Below are 20,788 nucleotides of genomic sequence, written 5' to 3'. Positions count from 1 at the left end.
CGTCAGTGACTGTCGTACGTCAGTGACTGTGTGTCGTGCGTCAGTGACTGTGTCGTACGTCAGTGGCTGTGTGTGGTACGTCAGTGACTGTGTGTCGTACGTCAGTGACTGTGTGTCGTACGTCAGTGACTGTGTGTCGTACGTCAGTGACTGTGTCAGTGACTGTGTGTCGTGCGTCAGTGGCTGTGTGTCGTACGTCAGTGACTGTGTGTCGTGCGTCAGTGGCTGTGTGTCGTACGTCAGTGACTGTGTGTCGTGCGTCAGTGACTGTCGTAAGTCAGTGACTGTGTGTCGTACGTCAGTGACTGTGTGTCGTACGTCAGTGACTGTGTGTCGTACGTCAGTGACTGTGTGTCGTACGTCAGTGACTGTGTGTCGTACGTCAGTGACTGTGTGTCGTACGTCAGTGACTGTGTGTCGTACGTCAGTGACTGTGTGTCGTACGTCAGTGGCTGTGTGTCGTACGTCAGTGGCTGTGTGTCGTACGTCAGTGGCTGTGTGTCGTACGTCAGTGGCTGTGTGTCGTACGTCAGTGACTGTGTGTCGTGCGTCAGTGGCTGTGTGTCGTACGTCAGTGACTGTGTGTCGTGCGTCAGTGACTGTGTCTTGCGTCAGTGACTGTGTGTCGTGCGTCAGTGACTGTGCGTCAGTGGCTGTGTGTCGTGCGTCAGTGACTGTGTGTCGTGCGTCAGTGACTGTGTGTCGTACGTCAGTGACTGTGTGTCGTACAGTGATAACCGCTGTGTGTAGCCAGACTGTGTGATTGTCGTTGGTCCTGGGTTCTGCCAGGCCTTTTCTGATTATCAGATGCAACAAATGACGTCCAATTTTATTGAGCAGTTCGGCTTCAATGACGAAGAGTTTGCTGGTCAGGACGATGTTGTGGAGTGAGTATTCATCCCGCCTGACGGGAGTTCTTCATGTTCCTGTGTGACATCATGGACAGACACTGACACATGTCAAAGCTGGTGTTTCGTTTTCATTCAGTAAATACAGAACTCCCCCCGTCACAAGGACAGGTGTTCTTGTCTTCGTGGCGGTCGAAGCTGAACACGAGTAAACACGACTGACCTCTGCTCATCAGACATGTTAAACCTCTGGTTTGGGAAACACACATTTAAACTGCAGTAACATAAATGTTCATATTTCCAGCTCCTGATTACATACGTGTTGTTGTTTGTGTATCAGTGCATTTATTTAACTCAATTATTCATAAGACAAATAAGCAAAGAACTAATAGGTTTATCCACAACAGTAGAACGGTCACACGACTGGTCACATGACCACATTGTCACATGACCTTTACACTGATGACACTAATAAGATGTTTTCTACTCAGAGAACCAGTGTGATGGATCATCTACCCTGTGTGTAACAAACCAGTATGGAACGTGGCCCACTGTCAGCTTCATTTAAACACAACACCAGCTTTAATGATCTGTGCTCTGTCTCTTGTGTTATTTGGGGGGGGTTCAGAGTTGTGAGTATTGTTCATGTTGTTTGTTGTTCTGGGGGATGAATCTATTAAAAGTCTGGTCGGTTCATTCAACCTGACAATCTTAAAAATTAAAAATGTATTCATCATTTCTGCAGTTAATTGATCAGAACTACATTAAATCAATGAAGTCTGATTTGTTTCACCAGTTAATGACAGTTCAGTGGATCCACATGATTTATGTGTTACCAAGTAATTATAAACTAATGTTTGAATGGAATGAAGAATGTGTCATGGTCAGATGTAAGGGACCCACTGGTCTCTACGCTCACGTGTGTGTGTGTGTGTGTGTGTGTGTGTGTGTGCGCGCGCATGTACAGTGTAGATTTATTCAACTCAAACACAATGCAAACAGAAGAGAAACGGTATTTATTGCTAATATAAATCTAGTAAACCTGAAGACAGATGTGAGTCTGTTCTACAGACGCAGCCTGTGTGTTTCTGCCGTGTGATCCACTCAGTCTGCGTGTGGAGAGCAGCCGTGTCACAGACGTGTCACTGATAGAACATGTGTGTTTCACTGCTGACTGTTAATGAGCCCTAACTGAACTGAACTCTGTTCTCTGTCACCCTGCAGTATTCCCTTTGATAGAATATCAGACATCAATTTTTCACTGAATACAAATGAAAGTGTGAGTATTGTTGATTTTTATTTCATGTGTGGTCAATAAATTACCAGTTGAACTGCATTATTTCCTGTTTAGAATCTGATCACAATACAAACAAAACCTGAAACACAATCTCAGACCCCAGAATGTGTTTTTTCTGTGCAGCCGTGTGTGTGTGTGTGTGTGTGTGTGTGTGTGTGTGTGTGTGTTAGACAGATGTATTCACACGTACATGTGGGGTGCAGCTGTGGTGCACTGACTCGTCTTCATGCCTTCCAGTCGTGTGAAGGTGTGTGTTGAAGGTGTGTGTGCTGTGGTGTCTCCTCAGGCCAACATCGCGCTGTTTGAGGCTCGCTGTAAGGAGAAAATCCAGCAGTTTGAAGATGCTGGTTCGGACGAGGAGGACATCTGGGATGAGAAGGACGTGACCTTCGCACCAGAGGCACAGAGACGCCCCAGGTCAGTTCTTCACACACAACGGTTCATGTTGCTGTGGCCGGAGTTCGGTCACCATCCTGGAATCCCTCAGGAATACAGTGGTACCTCTTTCTTACCAAATTAATTGGTTCTGGAAGAAATTACGTAAGTAGAAAATTTCGTAAGTAGAAAATTTCGTAAGTCGAGACGCTTTTTCAATGCAAATGCCCTAATCCGTTCCAAGCCCCCCAAAATTCAGACATAAATGTTTTATAAAGCATAAAAATGCATCAAAACATGTAACAAATACATGTTACAATTAGATTATTACACAATAAATGAGAGTTGTGTATAACGTAAAAAACAAAGAATAGAATAAAGAATAAAAATGCTGGTCATTTACCTTTTAACAGCTGTCCTCATTGTTTTTTGCCCTCTTTGGTTCATGCCGTCTTGCCCCCCCATGAACAACAGAGTGAATTCCAGTCCTCCTTCTGAACTTCTCCAACCACCCACGCGACGCCTTAAACTCCTTAAACTTCCTTTAGTTTTAATAACGTGGTGATTGTAGATGCATTACGGCCATATTCTTTGGTGAGATCAACCAAACGCATCCCTTTTTCAGGCTTTTCTATCATCTCTTGATTTGTTTGTACGGACAAAAAAACTCTTTTCTTCGTCTTTTCTTTTCCTCTTTTCTTCGTCACTTTCTTGGGGTCCATAGTGAATACTCTAAAAGTTAATATATTTACCTAAAACTATCAGAAGACCTCATGGGTCGAGGGCCGAATGACGAGGACGCTGCATAAACACCGATCTAGCTCCACACAGAGGTCCCTCTGAGCCAATGGGATGCCAGGAAGATACTAGGTAAAAGCCAATGGCAGAGCAGCTATGAGAGTGTTGTGTTCAGGAACCTATGGGAGCTGCGATTGTCAGCACATACTGTATTTTTACCTTTCGTAACTCGAAATTTCTTTCATAACTAGAAGAAATATTTTCCTGTTGAGGCGTTTCATAAGTAGAAAATTTCGTAAGTAGGGACGTTCGTAAGTAGGGACGTTCGTAAGTAGGGACGTTCGTAAGTAGGGACGTTCGTAAGTAGGGACGTTCGTAAGTAGGGACGTTCGTAAGTAGGGACGTTCGTAAGTAGGGACGTTCGTAAGTAGGGACGTTCGTAAGTAGGGACGTTCGTAGGTAGGGACGTTCGTAGGTAGGGACGTTCGTAGGTAGGGACGTTCGTAGGTAGGGACGTTCGTAGGTAGGGACGTTCGTAGGTAGGGACGTTCGTAGGTAGGGACGTTCGTAGGTAGGGACGTTCGTAGGTAGGGACGTTCGTAGGTAGGGACGTTCGTAGGTAGGGACGTTCGTAGGTAGGGACGTTCGTAGGTAGGGACGTTCGTAGGTAGGGACGTTCGTAAGTAGAGGTACCACTGTACTAATTGTCAGGTCACATGACCCATGTGAGTACACCCTGACAGTATTAGCAGTTAGCAGGGAGGATTAACGTAAATGATATTTATCTGTTTATCTATCGGTTGTTGTGATAAATAATTGATTAAAATATATTGTGCTCATCAATAATAATATACAGAAGAGTACTGGGCGGGTCTCTGTGATGAACTACTGAACCTTGAACCCCTGCAGGCTGTAGGACTTAGTCCTGTTTCCTTTAAGCAGCTGTTAGTGGGTTCGTTCAGGTCCGTCACTGGACTGATGATAAATGTGTTCAGAGTGTTTTCACTGCAGAGCACTAAAGTGTGTAAAGAACACACACACCAGTTTAATGGAGGATGAAACTGAACCGCGGGACAGCGTTTTACGTTCTGAGGGTTATTATTCTGAAACCTTTAATAAATGAGGGACAGTAGTGGTTACACCAGCGCTCTGCATGTGGCTTCAGGTTGTTAGCAGTGAACCTTCGCATCACTGCAGCCAGATGTTCACTGTGTGTGTGTGTGTGTGTGTGTCCGTGTGTGTCCATCTCAGGAGCTCAGGCAGCACGGACAGTGAAGAGAGCACCGACTCAGAGGAGGAGGATGTGAAGAGAGATCCGTTTGAGGCGTCCAACCCCCCCCCTGATGACAGGATGGAGGTGGATGCAGGTGGGGGTCCCCCTGAGGGCTGGTTTAACCCACTGGTTAATGGAGACAATCACGGCCTCTGGTTCTGGATTCCAGTGTGTGTGCTGGTCTGTTCCAGGCCCGGTGTGGACAGCCAACTTTGACGACATCCCCATGGACACGGGAACGTCCACAGCTTCAGCTCTGACCCCCAGCAGCCCCCCAGCCCCGTCCTCCTCAGACAGCCCCCCTGAGGCTGGGTGGAGCTCCTCCCCCGCAGCCACCTCCAACTCTGAGACCGGCTGGGCAGACTTCTCCAACTTCACCCCCATCAGGTAGAACCCCCTGACACACACACACACACACACACACACACACACAAACTCCTTTTTTTTAACAATGAAGGAAATTCTTCTCTTTTAGCCCCAAAGACCCCCTGAGATGCAACTCTCCTGTTGCTATGGAAACCAGCATAGAGACAGTGGACCCTCTGGGGGTCAATGCCCCCATGCAGCCTGAAGGTGAGACATGTACATTATGTAACCACAGGCAGGAGCAGACGTGCTGTAACTGGTGTGGAATCAGTAAAGGAGAGTGAGCACAGGCCAGAGCAGCACCAGTAGGAGGAGGTTCTCCCTCCAGCAGCACCAGTAGGAGGAGGTTCTCCCTCCAGTAGCACCAGTAGGAGGAGGTTCTCCCTCCAGCAGCACCAGTAGGAGGAGGTTCTCCCTCCAGTAGCACCAGTAGGAGGAGGTTCTCCCTCCAGCAGCACCAGTAGGAGGAGGTTCTCCCTCCAGCAGCACCAGTAGAGGGAGGTTCTCCCTCCAGTAGCACCAGTAGGAGGAGGTTCTCCCTCCAGTAGCACCAGTAGGAGGAGGTTCTCCCTCCAGCAGCACCAGTAGAGGGAGGTTCTCCCTCCAGTAGCACCAGTAGGAGGAGGTTCTCCCTCCAGCAGCACCAGTAGGAGGAGGTTCTCCCTCCAGCAGCACCAGTAGGAGGAGGTTCTCCCTCCAGTAGCACCAGTAGGAGGAGGTTCTCCCTCCAGCAGCACCAGTAGGAGGAGGTTCTCCCTCCAGCAGCACCAGTAGGAGGAGGTTCTCCCTCCAGCAGCACCAGTAGGAGGAGGTTCTCCCTCCAGCAGCACCAGTAGGAGGAGGTTCTCCCTCCAGCAGCACCAGTAGGAGGAGGTTCTCCCTCCAGTAGGAACTAGATGATGGTGATCCGTGTGAGCTGGAGGCTCAGGTGTTCCTGTGTGATTGGTTCCAGTAGTCAGGTGGGTTCAGGTGTGTCTCTGAAACGTTTCTAGACCCGTTATTAACCTGTTGTGGCCGTTTTTTGGTACTTTAGATATTTGTCTATTACCACATTAAAATGATTTAACAGACCCATGCTTGGTATGTTTATCTTCAGCACAACTTCAGCTACATTTCAGCTACATTATTTCCCTATAACTTACTATATCCACATGTTGGGGCAAAATAGACACAGTCAAATTCGAAAATGGACCAAATTGTATTTTATTGCACATAAAAACCAAAAACATGCTCATGGAATTGACTGTGAGCTCCAAAAGGTTTCCATAGGCTCCTGTCAGGACTGTACACAGTTGTGTCACTGGTGCCGCTCTTCAAAGCACTTTTTTCAAAGTAAGACTATTTGCACGATTTGTGCATAAAAAGGTGTTTGGTTAGATCTCTCAGTGGCGTCACCCCTCTCTCCCCCCACAGAGTGTGATGGCTGGCTGGGCACCAGCGTGTCCTCCTCCTCCTCCTCCTCCTCTTCCTCGTCCTGCTCCTCCTCAGCCCCCCCCCAGGGCTGTGAGTGTACCAGAGCGGAGGAGACGACCCCCAGCGAGCAGCGCAGCATCACAGAGACGGTCATCAACGGCTCCATGAAAGAAACCGTCAGCCTCACCGTCGACGCCAAGACGGAGACGGCCGTGTTCAAGAGGTCCGACACACACACACACACACACACACACACACACACACACACACACACACACACACACACACATGAAACAGTGGTTTTATTCTTTTCTAACCATGAACACGAGACTAAAGTCCATGACCTCAAGGCGACTGTAACCCCCCCTGTTGAACTGGTCACCATTGACGCTATTGGCTGTCTGATGACATGTTTAAAGGCTCCTGTCCTTCTGTCTGTTTGCTGATGATGAACTGTCTGTCTGAGTTAACACCTGTGACAAACTGAGCTTCCCCTCCTCTCTCTTGCTGTGCGTTGTGGGTGTGGTCTTCCTCAGAGTATTGAAATCTTACCGGTATGTACAGCCAATCAGAGATCAGCCTGCAGCCGTGATGTAGTCTTCTGTCACGTCCACCACCAACTTTTCTTTTCCAGTTCTGATCTTGTTTGGTTTCAGCTCCTGTTTGTTTCATCACCTCCATTCTGCATGTTTCTACCTGAAGTCTCGTCCCAGTACAGTTTGATTCCAGTTCATCCAGTTTCAGATGGGGTCCATCATTACAGACCGCCAGGCTAAGTCTTTATTGTTCTGAGCACATGAGTGGAAACCAGTAACATCTACGTAACTGGGGTTTGACTGGTTTTCTTAGGCTGTGTTCAGACTGCAGCCAATCAGATTCCAGTCAGATCTGATTTCCAGGGCCGACTGTTCACACTGTTTTTAGCAAGTGTCCAAATGCGATCTGGCTCTCTTCAGGCGGGGCCACATCATTGGCCGATCTGACGGTTTGCCATAGCAAACTCCACCTCCGTTGGGGCGGAGTCGTCCTGCTCCAGCAGTGTTTAGTGTTACCCTCCCCAGCACAGAGGAGACGTGGCCCCCCCATCACGTTCTTCTAGAGCTGAGCTGATTCTTTACATCAAAGCATTATTGTTCTGTTATCACCATGGTTATGTTGGTTCTTGTACTCAATCTTTATTGCCGATGTTCTCTGCTGGCAGTCAGTGGTGGTGTTCGGTGGGAGGGGGGCAGAACTCGTCATAGGTTAGATGTCTGGGGGTCTAGAGGCCTCAACAGGATGATTGGTGGTTCTGAGACGAAGCAAGACTGACGGCTGGACCAATCCCACCCAATCGGTGTCAGTTTGTACGCCTGCCTGTGTGCTGGCTCTGCAGCCACCAACCAATCAGAGACTTTCTCCATTTGCTGTACATGTGGTGCTTGTTTCACCTTCTGTCATAGCCCCCCACCCCCATCGCCACCCTCCATCTGTGTGCTCCATCCGTTCAGCATGCCTCACATGTGACTGTGTTTCTGTGGGGAGAGGTACTGTTATGAGTCATCTCACGAGATATTAATGTACATGTGTGTGTTGTGTACCTGTGTGTTCCAGTGATGAAGACAAGAGTGTGTCATCAGAGACATGTTCAGTAGTGGAGTGTGTGGACACGGAGAACTCAGGCTTCATCAGCGCAGCCGCAGCCTGCTGTCCAAAACCAGGGTCAGACTCGTCAAACACACACCCCCACCAGTTCCTGATGAACACACACACACACACCCCCACCAGTTCCTGATGAACACACACACACACACCCCCACCAGTTCCTGATGAACACACACACACACACCCCCACCAGTTCCTGATGAATACACACACCCCCACCAGTTCCTGATGAACACACACACACACCCCCACCAGTTCCTGATGAACACACACACACACCCCCACCAGTTCCTGATGAACACACACACACACACCCACCAGTTCCTGATGAACACACCCCCACCACAGGTCTGTCTGGACTGTGGGGGTAGATGCTGATGAGACACTGAAATGAACAGAGAATGGCTGCGCCAGACGGCCTCAGGGATGACCCAACTCTCTGTGATGTGTTTACATCAATGTGGTTCTCCCATCTGATCTGAGAACACCCCCCCCCCCAAACACACACACACACGATCGGTGTGTGTACAAGTTGCTTCACATGTGTTGTTGTGTAACCTGAGATCCAGAAGAAAACGTGGAAAACAGACGATACACAAACTGTCCAGCGGAGGGCGCCACACGGTGAAAAGAGAGGAACGTCATGCAGTGGGACGAGAAACAGAACAAGAAAATGTCTTCAGTACAGACCAGACACAACCAGCTGTTAGCAACGGGTTAGCATTAGCACCAGGAGGGATTCTAGGAGTATTCAGATGGCGTGACCAGAACCTGGACATGGGGGGAGGGGCAACGGACACCTTGTTTCTGCAGAAAGTTAAATGAACATCTACTGACAGAAATGACTTCCATTCACATTAAAATGCTTTATTTACATTAAGCTTTCACACAATTATTGTCCATTGTCTTATTTTGTCTGTTGGACATTACTATTGATGAACACTCTGTTTCCTACTGGTTTACTGGGTAAATCATCAGAAATCACTGATCACACTGATCAGTTGGTAAAGTGACTGACTGGTAGCTCCAGTCGTGGCCGAGGCTGGACTTTAAACCTCCAGCGTCAGGAGTTTTTGTTGTCACCAGAGGGGAGTGTTAGCACACGTAGCCTGTTAGCTCCAGGGCTATGGTCTGATCAGTTTCCATGCAGCCATCTGTGACCCTCCCCCTCAGTGGTCAGTTTGGACCAGCCGGGTCAGGGTCAGGTTGGGTCTGTACTCCGGCCCTGACTTGGGTTAGAGCTGAACGTGGTTCTACTTGGTGCAGCAAATCAGTTCTCTTCTCAGGAGCGATGCATCACCTGTGCCACAGGTGTGGGTCCTAATGTTACCTGAATGCGTCCTGGACAGTGTGGAGGCACCACACCCTCAGCAGATCTACTGAATGGAACATCACCCCTGCTCAGAGTTCTGTCACAACAAAAGGTTGATTCGACCCAACGAGCCCCTGATTGTGGCCCCTGGCGTGATAGTAGTTAATAGATAGAAGTCATGATAGGTGTTTGTTCTGTTGGAGGGCGTGGCCTGACATTCTCACACACAGATAACCAATGAGGTGCAGCATCAGTGTTTGTTGTCCTGCATGTTCTTTATGAAGGCTCCATGAGAACTGCTCAGGTTCTCACCACGTTCTGGGAGTGACATGTTGACCCATCTTAGAATGACCCAACAACAGCTTCTATAAGAACATCAATCCATGCTAATGCTAATGCTAATGATCTAGGCTAGAGATCTGGTGAATGTTCTTTCTCATGTGTTCTGTCTCCAGTGAGAAGAGTCGGTCAGCTGTGGAGCTCCCCAACGGCCCTTTAGAAGACATGGCTACCATAGAGACCAAGTAAGGCCGGCTGCTCGTAGCCTCTGTTCAGTAGTCCAGCTGTTAAAAAGTCCAGGATGACGTCACAGAGCTGATGCCATCCCATTCATCTTCATCCATCCAGTCCCAGCATAAAGCAGAGGGTGGAGAGGAGCCATGGTGTTCAGTGGGTGGGCTTGCCCTGGGAGCTAGTATGACTAAGTCACGGTGGCTCAGTGTAAAAGAATAACCCTAAGCCACAAAAAGCCACGTTCTGTGTCCAAGACTGTCCCTCCCCCGGGAAATGTTTTAGAAAATGCGGTTGTTTTCCTGCATTCTGAGGGCAAAATCTTCTGTTCAGTTTACCTCCAAAAACCCACTAAAGCCAACAGTTGAAGCTGAACTCTCTTTATTTCTGTCCTACTTTATGCAGGAATGAATGTGAGATTCAACCATTGAAAACTTCATTCACTCTGAAGATACAGTCAGACTAAATATTACTCAGTGTTTACTGGTAGTTTACTGAGACTAGAAGACACTTTAACTTTGACTTAGACACTTTGATTTTAATAAATTTGATTCTTGGCAAGATATGAGACATACCAAAATTAAAAGTCTGAATGTCACTTCGACTTTGACAGATCTATGGGAAGATCATCCTCTTCCTCTGTAGAATCTTCCTCCTTGGATTGACCTTCTGATCAGTCTGTCACCACTTCTCCCCCCTCTCTACATCACCATTTGTTGTTCAATTAGGATTTTAACACAAAATGTAATATAAAACACTCTATTCTCATTTTCTTTTGATCGATCGTCCTCGCCTAGTCGTACACCAATAGACGGGTTTAGCTTGTAAAAATAGAATCCTTGTTTTTTCATTGGACGAGAGGTGGTCATGACCCAAGTGCATATTTAATGATCGGGAGCGTTCGGGTCACTTTGGTTATTTCTGTCGACATGCGCACCGCCTAGCGGAATTTTTGTGAGTCCAAAAAATAAAAAATAAGAATGCCACTGTGTCTCCACAGACTAAAAACCTGGTAGCCACTCGAATTTACTTCGCCTATGGCATAGTAGCGATCGGCTAGCACAAGCCCAGAGTGTGTGAAACTAGAATCACCAGTGTGGAACAGGTGCATCCCAAACAGCAGCACCGTGTGGACGCGTTCAGCATCCTATCAGTGACTCTATTCTAGACTTGATACTACAGCTCAAAAATGAATCTCAAATTTATAATATTTGTACCAAGGTTAAATAAATACCACGAATCAGTTTCAGTACACACTGCCACAGTCAGAGGACTCTGCTGACTGACAGGTGTCCAGACTCCCTCTTTAAGGAGAAGACACAGAACATCACTGATGAACGGAATGATGTTCAGAGAGCTCTGGATCAGAGATGTTCCCGGAAGTCGTCACCTAGCAACAGGGATGACGAGAGAAGTGGAGACGCCCATGGAGAACCAGCACAGATGTGACCAGAAACGGGATCAGTGTCAGGTCCCTCCTGGACCAGAGCCCGTGTAGGAGTCTCCTTCAGATGGTGTGGTTCCAGGTCTTCTGCTGCTCCACTGGCTTTGGTCAGGTCTCTAGGAGAGGCTGGAGAACTTCTGTCTGCTGAGCAGCTCCATGGAGGAGGCTCCACCAACGAGGCACCCTGAAGGAGCATGTCAGGACTTTGACTGTCCTCTGAGGAATCCTTTTGACATCATGACATCTGCATTTCTGATGTTCATGAGCTGTAAGATGTGATTGTTGGGATGAACAAGTCTTTAGAGACACATCCAACCTGGAGAGGGACGCAGCTTCAGACACACCACATGACAGCTGAGGGTCGTCTGTGGTGCCCCAACAACCCTCCTGGGTTATGGGATAGGCGAGGGTATTAAATCTGATGTGAGCTGTGACTGAAATGAAGGTGTTGTTCCAGATACTGTAGTGATGTTCACTCACATCTCCTCTGGTTCACCTTCACCGTCTTTGTGTCTCCAGACTGGACCAGAGCGTCGTGTCTTCAGAGCCAACCGTCAATGGGCCCGTGTGAAGGTGTCCCAGATGCCAGCCAGGGGCCCCCCGGGTCCCCCCCAGTGGTCAGCCGGTGCTGATCCGATCACACGCCACCACCAGGACCAGCAATACCCCCGTCAGCTCAGAGCTGGCGGACAGACAGTTGTACAGACAGGATGAACTGAAGGAACATGTGAGACAAACTCAAGTGTATACAGAAGCTTTTTCAGCGTTTGTTTCTATCCTGTTGTTCTTATGAGGTGATGTGTGACTGATACCTGCCACTCAAATGAAATAGTAATGTTGCTATAGTAAAGAAATGATTGTATGAATAAAATATTTTATAAAAAGAAAAGTGTATACAGAGACATGAGAAGGCTCCACGGGAATCTGGTGACCAGTCCACCACTGGGTGGCTGTTACTGGCTGGATCTGTTCTGCAGGCCAACACAACACACCAGCTGATATGCTTCATGTAGTCATCTGCACACTACTATTCACCACTTCATTTAGCTGTTCACTAGTTCAGTCATTAGCAGTTTAACCATTATTTACCAGTTCAGTCATTATTACCAGCTTAGTCACATGTTGACCGTTTACTTATTACCCCTTTTTTTCATTATTTATTACCAGTTTATTCACATGTTGAGGTTCATCAATTACCATTTTATTATTAGCAGTTCATTATCAGTTTATTTATAACCAGTTTTTTTTAATCAGCCGTTTATTCATAATCAGTTATCAGTTTATCCATTTACCAGTTTTTTCAGTATTACCTATTCATTATTTATTACCAGTTTATTTGCTACCAGTTTATTCACATGACCGTTTATTCATCAACAGTTCTTTCATTATTAACCAGTTTATTCATTTATTACCAGTTTCTTGGTTATTACCAGTTTCTTCATGATTTATTACCCGTTTATTCATTACTAGTTTATTACCAGTTCATTTATCTGTTTATTCATGTGTTTACCATTTACTCAATTACTACCAGTTTCTTCATTTTATATTACCTGTTTATTCATTATTACCAGTTTACTTATCACCAGTTTATACATTATCAGTTCATTTATTACCAGGTTTTTCATTGTTTATTCCTGTGTCGACTGTTCAGTCATGATTATTTACCAGTTGATTATTTCTCGTTGACCGATGCATCTGACCGATGTTCTTTCTCAACCAGCTGAACCTGGGCTGATACATCAGCCTCATCATGTTTGCTCCAGGACCTCTTTTGTTACTGGTGTTGAACTTCTTTTACTGATCACTCTATTTTATAGCTTACACCTGTTGAGCAGCAGGAAATACCCCGAGCCCCTGGATCCAGAGACCTGCACAAACACAGCTCAGTTCCATGGTTCTTACAGGCCAGGGCAGCTGTGACTCCAGAAGAGCAGGTCGGCCAAGAACCGGCTGGTTAGCGGTTTGAATCCTGTCCATCAGCCACTCTTCTTTTGTGCCCTTGGGCAGGACACTTCACCCACTTTGCCTCCAGTGTCCAACTGGTGTTTGACTGTTTGCTGGTCGGAGACGCCGATGTCCATCAAGCTGTTCTAGAGCATTTGTGGTTACAGTTGTAGTTTACTGTCACCGTGGAGACTGGATGAACGAGTCCCTAAAAACCACCATTAAATCCAATCCAGGAAAAGGAGGAAGAACATGGTGAGCGTTGGAGTACCGCCCTTAGTGGCTGTAACGCTGGAGCTTCTATTGATGAATTTTTATTTCTTAATACAGCGGTATCCGGACGATTTAGTTGGGGATGAATTTAAATATCTGATCTCATTCAGAGGCCCTCTTCCAACACCCTTTCTCCCATCCACGTGTGATGGACTTATGGTCTCACTGGTTGTCATGGACATAAGTAGTGGAAAATTATTATGCGGTCAATTCAGTGAATGAACGTTTGTTACATATGAATTTAGGGCACAAGAAAAGACTGATGTTCATGGTGTCCTTCCGAACCCCCTCTGCCTCAGGCACAAAAGAAATCGCTTCCTGGGTGGTCTCCCATCCAAACACTAACCAGGCCAGTGGGATGGCCGTGAGAACAGGAGATAAATATACCTGTTCAGACTCGGGGGAGCGCTCCATGCACCCCTGGTAGTTTTACAAATTTTCCTTTATAAATCACTGTTTAAATCAGCAATTTCAGTTAAATACAGGACGAACACAGTGATGTGCAGTAAATATTTGGTGCATACATTTTGGCACCCCAACACAAAATTTACATCAATATTTAGTAGATCCTGCTTTTATAGAAATAGCCTCTAAATGCTTAAGGAGCTTCCACTGAGGGTCTGGACTCTGGTTGAAGGTATTTATCAGTTGGGCCTGATGGTTACCAGCATGGAAACCCATTCCTTCAGGCTCTACACACTGCTCATCTGATGACATGAAGTTTGGAGGTCGGTAGTTAGTGGGTTCAGGGTGGTACAGGGACAGAATGTCACCTGGGCAATAAATCCAATGAGGGCGACTCATTCTTTCACATTTGTTTGTGGAGGCGGTCTGTGTGCCCAGGTGATTGGTTTACCTGTGGACATAGAATTGACACCCAAACTGAACCTTCTGGATTGCTGAGCAAACACTTTTGGCAATAAGGTGTACTGAATTTATTTACCGATGATCCTAATGGCTTTGGCAATGAGGTCAACCACATGACATGTCTACTAGTCTCTCGGTCATTGTAAAGATCCATCCAGGAGAGGCTCATTCAGATGTCACTTCTCTTTCATAAGACACGAGACTGTCAGCAGGAATCATGTCCTGCGCGCAGTACCTCACTAGATTTTAAGCTGTCATTCCTTCAAGCTTGAAAGATTTATTATATACTGTTTTTAATGAAATAGAAATTTGACAACTGAAAATAGTAATTCAGTTTGCTGGTTGACCTCCATTAATTAAACTAGCTGCTGGATTGTGGCAGACACAACCCTCAAACTCACAAAGGAGATGCTTGTTGGTGTGTGCAGACGATTGACCAGGTCGGCCTCCTGGACACCTCCCTGGGGAGGTGTTCTGGGCATGTCCTACCGGGAGGAGGCCTTGAGGCAGACCTAGGACATGTTGGAGAGACTATGTCTATGAGCTGGCCTGGGAAGGCCTTGGGGTCCTCCTGGAAGAGGTTTCTGGGTAGAAGGAAGTGTGGGCATCCCTCTGAGACTGTTGCTACCTGTGCTGGTGGCTGTCCAAGGTGTCTACTGTCGCCATCTGGTGGATCAACCCCTACAAGTACGATCATCTCACCTCCTGGACAATATCTGGCCTCGTGTTCAATCTAAATTTCATCACTGTCAATGCTTGTAGTGTGAATAACTGGCTTGAATCTCGATGGTGACTCCTGAATGACGCGCTAATGTCCTCTTCTAATGAATGCTGATTATTAAAGTTAACAGTGTTTCATGCTGTCTAAATCTGCTTCACCGTGGTGCAGTGGGTGGCGCTGTGGTCTCACAGCTAGACGGTGTCAAGTTCTGCGTGGCGTTTGGAGGTCCTCCCCAAGGTTTGGTGACAACAGCAAACAAGTGCAGTACTTAAAGCATCTGCTACAAAATACCAAATCTTTTAATAAACTAACAGCTTTATTTTAAAAAGACCATAACCAAAGTCCTATGTAATGTCACGGCCTCGGTCATGTCTGCATTCTTGGTCTGGACTCGTTCAGCGGTAGAGGAATGGCTGTTCAGTGATTGGTTAATGTTCAGCTACAGCAGTGTATGAAGCTTCGGTTCACCTGTGAATATGATGCACCTTCATCCTGACAGCCAACATGAACACCGTGTTCTGTGTGCTGCTGAGGGGATTCCTGATGGGCCTTCAGTGAAATCCCATCATGGTGGTGCTCTGGACGTTAGTGACTGATGAAGGTCGGCTGCTGGGCCGGGGGCACCACAGCCAGGATTTCTGACACTCCACTCCTGAGACGGTGGAGGTTCAACAGTACTGCAGGTGACAACCCTCCTACTTCAAATGGAACTGAACACCTGGATTAGTGACAGGATGTGTACTATTAATAAGAACTTCATACGTTCCCTTTGCACCGTCGGAAGTGGCATGAATGACTTGGAAACAGCCTCGACGCGCTGATACCACAGACTTTAGACAAAGAACCTCACATGACTCAAGCTCAGCTGAAGCACACATTTAGTGTAGAAAAATAAAAGTGGTATTTGATCAGAAAAGCTTCCAAGACCTGGAAATCACAAAAAATAGGTACAAGTCATTTCATTGTGAAAGAATAATAGAAACGATCTACAGTTAAAAGCAACAGGCCAGAGAGCCTGTAGTCGTGGGCTCTGATTAGTCGTGACTATCCTGATCAATGTCTGACCTGATGGAACCCCCCCCTCAGGTGTATTGCTGATGTAAAAGGACACATATCAGAACACACAGCTGGTCAGACCAAACTGAAGAAGCAGCTTAGATTGTTAGAAAGTTGACCTGAAGATAAACCCAACGTTAAAGGTAGGAAAGAGTTTAAGGCCACAAGAGGAAGACCAGAGTCCTGCACACCCCCCTCCTCTGGTCTGTCTGAAGTCTTCACGGCTCAGCTCCTGAGGAAGGTCAGTCGCCCTGTTGTTGGTCTGTCACCATGGCGATGGGGGTCTGTTCTGCCTTCATATGGAACCGTTAGAATGACGTGTTTCTGGAGGGAATCCTGGCAGGGCAGCTGGTGGAACCGTGTGTGTGTGGCCGCTTCGCTGTCCTATGTGTCCACAGGTCAGACTCCACCCTGATCCAACATCTGACACCAGGTCCTGGACTGGAGGCCTTCACACGGGTTCTCCAGGACTCGGCCCCGTCCAGAGGAGGGGGGCCTTTCCTGCTAGAGGGTGGCCAGGACCCGCAGGAAGGAGATGAGGAGGACACAGAAGGACTGCCCGACACCGAAGACCAGAGCCTCCAGCGAGATCATCCTCTTCCCTGCTGCCTTGTACACCCCCGCTATGGCAGCACCTTCAGAGGGACAGCAGACGTTTGGACAGACGTTTATCTTATAGCTGCTGACGGGGAGGGGAGGGGGGCGTTTAAGACACCAATGAGTTCCATAAGAGAAACATAATGAAGCCATAAAGGCACGTATTAACAGATGCTTAGTACACTGATATATTACAGTATACTCTATACTTTACTGATTACAGTATACTCTATACTGTACTGATATATTACAGTATACTCTATACTGTACTGATATATTACAGTATACTCTATACTGTACTGATATATTACAGTATACTCTATACTGTACTGATATATTACAGTATACTCTATACTGTACTGGTATATTAGTGTACTCTACTGATATTACACTTTATGCTGTACTGATATATTAGTTAATATATACTGTACTGATATATTACTTTATACATACTGTACTGATATATTAGTTAATATATACTGTACTGATATATTACCGTATACAGAGGGTTTCTCACACACTCCTGGATGAATAAACTTCGAGCAGTTTGTCTCAGGCTGGACAATAAACTTTACAGAAATGGACGTTTGGACACTTCCTGTCAGGTGATCAGATTCTACTCTGAAGAAAACCTTCATCTATGTTCACACGGAAACGCTGCTGTCAGAGCGGTGACATCACTAGAACGCTCCATCACCATGGATACCAACTGCACCGCTCTGTACATTTATGACTGGAAAAGAAACAGCCCCAGCTGGAGGGGGCCAGTGGGCCACTGGACAGACGTGTGACTTACTGGTAAGGACTCCACCTAGAACTGGTCCCAGGATGCCCATGAGGGCGATGGCGAGGGGGGTGAAGCGGGCCTTCCTGTGCTGGTAGAGGGTGGCGAGGGACAGGAGTGCCGCCGGCAGGTGGAAGACCAGCGAGGAGACCACCGCCCACAGGAACACCCCATACCACATCTCTGAGGGGGGGGGGACAGAAACCAGCTAGTCAGCCTGACTGGAACCAGTAGAGACACCAGAACCAGACCTGAACCACCAGCGTCTACAGGACCCAACACCCACACCTACTGCATGACGTCACAACCCCCCAAACTGTCAGCACGTGGACACAGGAGGGATGGACGTGGTGACAGACCGACCGATCGTCCATCCATCCATCCATCCATCCGTGACGTTCACTTCCGTCTCAGCTGAGACGCTTCAGGCCGTGACCTCCACTAGTAACTAGTGCTAACACCAGTGTTCACCAGGTTCACCAGTGTTCACCTGGTTCACCAGTGTTCACCTGGTTCACCAGTGTTCACCAGGTTCACCAGTGTTCACCAGGTTCACCAGTGTTCACCAGGTTCACCAGTGTTCACCTGGTTCACCAGTGTTCACCAGTGTTCACCAGGTTCACCAGTGTTCACCTGGTTCACCAGTGTTCACCTGGTTCACCAGTGTTCACCTGGTTCACCAGTGTTCACCAGTGTTCACCAGTGTTCACCAGGTTCACCAGTGTTCACCAGGTTCACCAGTGTTCACCAGGTTCACCAGGGTTCACCAGTGTTCACCAGTGTTCACCAGGTTCACCAGTGTTCACCAGGTTCACCAGGTTCACCAGTGTTCACCGGCCCTCTGGAGGACAGGTTCCCCCTGGTGTACCCTGTGACCCCCCCCCCCCCCCAGTTACCCGTCCGGCCCCCAGTGGGTCGCCCCCCGGCCAGCGGCGGCCCGCGGCCCACCTGAGAAGTCGCTGAGGGAGGTGTCGTTCCCCCGGTGGGTCCCGTTCCTCCTCGGAACCAGATTGAGGCCCAGGATCTGCTGGACGAACCCGATCTCACTGTACCGATCCTCCATGTCGCAGCTAGCATCAGCAGCTAGCATCAGGCTAACGTCACAACACCTCCTCTTCCTCCTCCTCTTCCTCCCTTCTCTTCTTCTTCTCTTGGTTTGTCGGGCTGCTGCCGCTGGAGGCTCATTACTGCCCTCCTGTGGCTCGCTGCTCACCTGCCCCAGGAACGGCTGTTCTCTAACCTACAGGGAAACGGACTCTGGTTCTGGTTTGTTTAAACACTGGTGGGGGGTCAGGGTCAGCAAAGCCTTCTCTGCTGGCTAACATGACCACAAATCATGATGATATTTATGATACAAGTTCATTATATTTTAATACATTTTCCTTTGATATAACAGTATACCCCCACCTATTTATTTGAATAAGCTCACCTGAAAGTTTCACGCGATCACGTGATTCCTTCTGGCAGCTGCGTCGTGATTGGTTGGGCGCTTGATTGACAGGTACTGGGTGGAGTTGGTGACAGCGTCAGAGACTTTCATGTGACCTTATTCAAATATATAGGTTGATATATATATATATATATATATATATATATATATATATATATATATATATATATATATATAAATGTCCCTCTCACCCTTGTGGGGTGGTATCTGTGTGTCATCCTCAAGCTCGGGTCCTCTACCAGACCCCTGGGAGTCTGAGGGTTCTGTCAGTATCTTAGCTGTTCCTAGGACTGCGCTCTTCTGGACTGAGGCTTCAGATGTTGTTCCAGGAATCTGCTGGAGCCACTCTTCCAGTTTGGGGGTCACTGCCCCAAGTGCTCCTACTACCACGGGGACCACATTAACCTTGACCTTCCACATCTGTTGCAGCTGTTCTTTCAACCCTTGATATTTCTCAATCTTTTCGTGTTCCTTCTTCCTGATGTTGGCATCAGCTGGTGTGGTGGGGTTTCGTTTTTCTTAAGGACAGGAGACAGTGTAAAATACAAGATATTTATTTGTCCATTCAAATCATGTATAGGTTGAGTAGCAGTACAATAATATCATCAATACGTTGAGTATGAGTCCAATAACATCATCGATGATATTGACAGACAGACAGGTTCAACAAATATTTATCTAAGCATGATGAGAGCTCTGGGGACGATGAAGAAGTCCTCCGGTGTGTTGTTGCAGAGTACTCTGGGTACTAAAAAAACTTCAAGTACAAACTAAAAAATGGATCACATCTCTTTTTATACCCTAAAGGTGTGACTAGGGGGAGGTATTAACCTCAGCTCATCTGCTTTCAACCAGTTCTTTACGGCTCTCGGTTGGTACGTCATGACCTCCAGACGTTACCAAAAATATCAAGTCAACAGTTTCACAAAACTTTCTGATGACATAACATAATCAGTCACGTGACCCCTGTGAGGATCTGCTGCAGACATTCTCTGGATGACCCTGTGCAGAAACATACATTCTAATGTCAGGTACAGTGTCTGAAATGATCTGGCTAGCTGCTTCTGTCAGTGTCTAACTTCTTCAAGGAGACCCACAGTCATGCAAGCATTTCCAAATATGATCTAACAGGAATTATTTTCATGCAGCGTCTTCATGACCTCGAGACATCCTGGGGCCACCTTCACAAGAGCTGAATAATATGACACACACAACAATCCAGATCTTTGGTTCACTTAGATGATATTGTTTTACTATATTATTTTATTGTATTAAAAACTTTCCACCACACTGGAATCTCCACATCTATCACCACTGCTCTCTTCTGCTCTTTGTCCATCACCACTATGTCCGGTTTGTTAGCCAGCAGCTGTTTGTCGGTCTGGAAGCTGAAGTCCCACAGGATCTTAGCCTTGCTGTTCTCAACCACCTTCGGTGGTATGTCCCATTGGGATTTGGGTACTTCTAGTCCATACTGGGTACAGATGTTCCTGTACACTATCACAGCTACTTGGTTGTGCCTTTCCATGTATGCTGAGCTGGCAAGCATCTTACACCCTGCTACCACATGCTGGACTGACTCTGGGGCTTCTTTACATAGCCTGCACCTTGGGTCAGATCTACTGTGGTAGATATTGGCCTCTATTGCCCTTGTACTTAGGGCCTGTTCTTGTGCTGCCATGATCAGTGCCTCTGTGCTGTCTGTCAGTCCAGCTTTATTCAGCCATTGGTAGGTCTTCTTGATATCAGCCACTTCCTCTATCTGACGATGGTACATGCCGTGTAGGAGCTTGTCCCTCCATGTCGTCTCCTCCTCCTCCTCCTCTTCCTCCTCAGGTTTCTGCTGTCTAAGGCAGTCACTGAGCAGTTCATCTGT

At 47.2% G+C, this 20,788-nt stretch overlaps 2 protein-coding genes across 4 annotated transcripts in view; one reads left to right on the top strand and one right to left on the bottom strand.

Moving 5' to 3' along the window:
* ppp6r3 (protein phosphatase 6, regulatory subunit 3) overlaps positions 1–12,378 on the top strand; it is a 36,103-nt gene extending 23,725 nt beyond the window's left edge. The window contains exons 16-25 of one of the 3 annotated variants that reach the window (XM_068314104.1): positions 841–887; positions 2,073–2,127; positions 2,432–2,562; positions 4,510–4,625; positions 4,723–4,918; positions 5,007–5,104; positions 6,311–6,533; positions 7,904–8,011; positions 9,722–9,790; positions 11,740–12,378. In XM_068314104.1, the coding sequence (XP_068170205.1) occupies positions 841–887; positions 2,073–2,127; positions 2,432–2,562; positions 4,510–4,625; positions 4,723–4,918; positions 5,007–5,104; positions 6,311–6,533; positions 7,904–8,011; positions 9,722–9,790; positions 11,740–11,791 (1,095 nt within the window). In that variant the 3' untranslated portion in view covers positions 11,792–12,378. Of the gene's footprint in view, positions 1–789; positions 888–2,072; positions 2,128–2,431; positions 2,563–4,509; positions 4,626–4,722; positions 4,919–5,006; positions 5,105–6,310; positions 6,534–7,903; positions 8,012–9,721; positions 9,791–11,739 lie in introns of all 3 variants that reach the window. The other 2 variants (XM_068314103.1, XM_068314102.1) reach the window with 2 other exon arrangements.
* A 3,508-nt stretch (positions 12,379–15,886) lies between these two features.
* On the bottom strand, positions 15,887–18,602 carry tmem170a (transmembrane protein 170A). Its single transcript, XM_068314106.1, has 3 exons — positions 18,411–18,602; positions 17,475–17,645; positions 15,887–16,716 (listed from the first exon to the last, which is right to left on the bottom strand). The coding sequence occupies exons 1-3, from the start codon at positions 18,550–18,552 to the stop codon at positions 16,586–16,588; spliced, it is 444 nt and encodes a 147-aa protein (XP_068170207.1). The 5' UTR covers positions 18,553–18,602; the 3' UTR covers positions 15,887–16,585.
* Positions 18,603–20,788: the final 2,186 nt, after the last annotated feature.

The sequence above is a fragment of the Antennarius striatus genome, chromosome 4, assembly GCF_040054535.1.
Source record: "Antennarius striatus isolate MH-2024 chromosome 4, ASM4005453v1, whole genome shotgun sequence".
Lineage (NCBI taxonomy): Eukaryota > Metazoa > Chordata > Actinopteri > Lophiiformes > Antennariidae > Antennarius > Antennarius striatus.
This window is presented reverse-complemented; position numbering and strand designations above follow the sequence as displayed.

Excerpts from the sequence above, each read along its gene's own strand:
- tmem170a (XM_068314106.1), bottom strand. The coding sequence starts at position 18,552 with ATGCTAGCTGCTGATGCTAGCTGCGACATGGAGGATCGGTACAGTGAG. Across the intron at positions 17,646-18,410 it reads CTCCCTCAGCGACTTCTCAG|AGATGTGGTATGGGGTGTTC; the intron begins GTGGGCCGCGGG and ends CCCCCCCCTCAG. Across the intron at positions 16,717-17,474 it reads TCTAGGTGGAGTCCTTACCA|GTGCTGCCATAGCGGGGGTG; the intron begins GTAAGTCACACG and ends GTCCCTCTGAAG.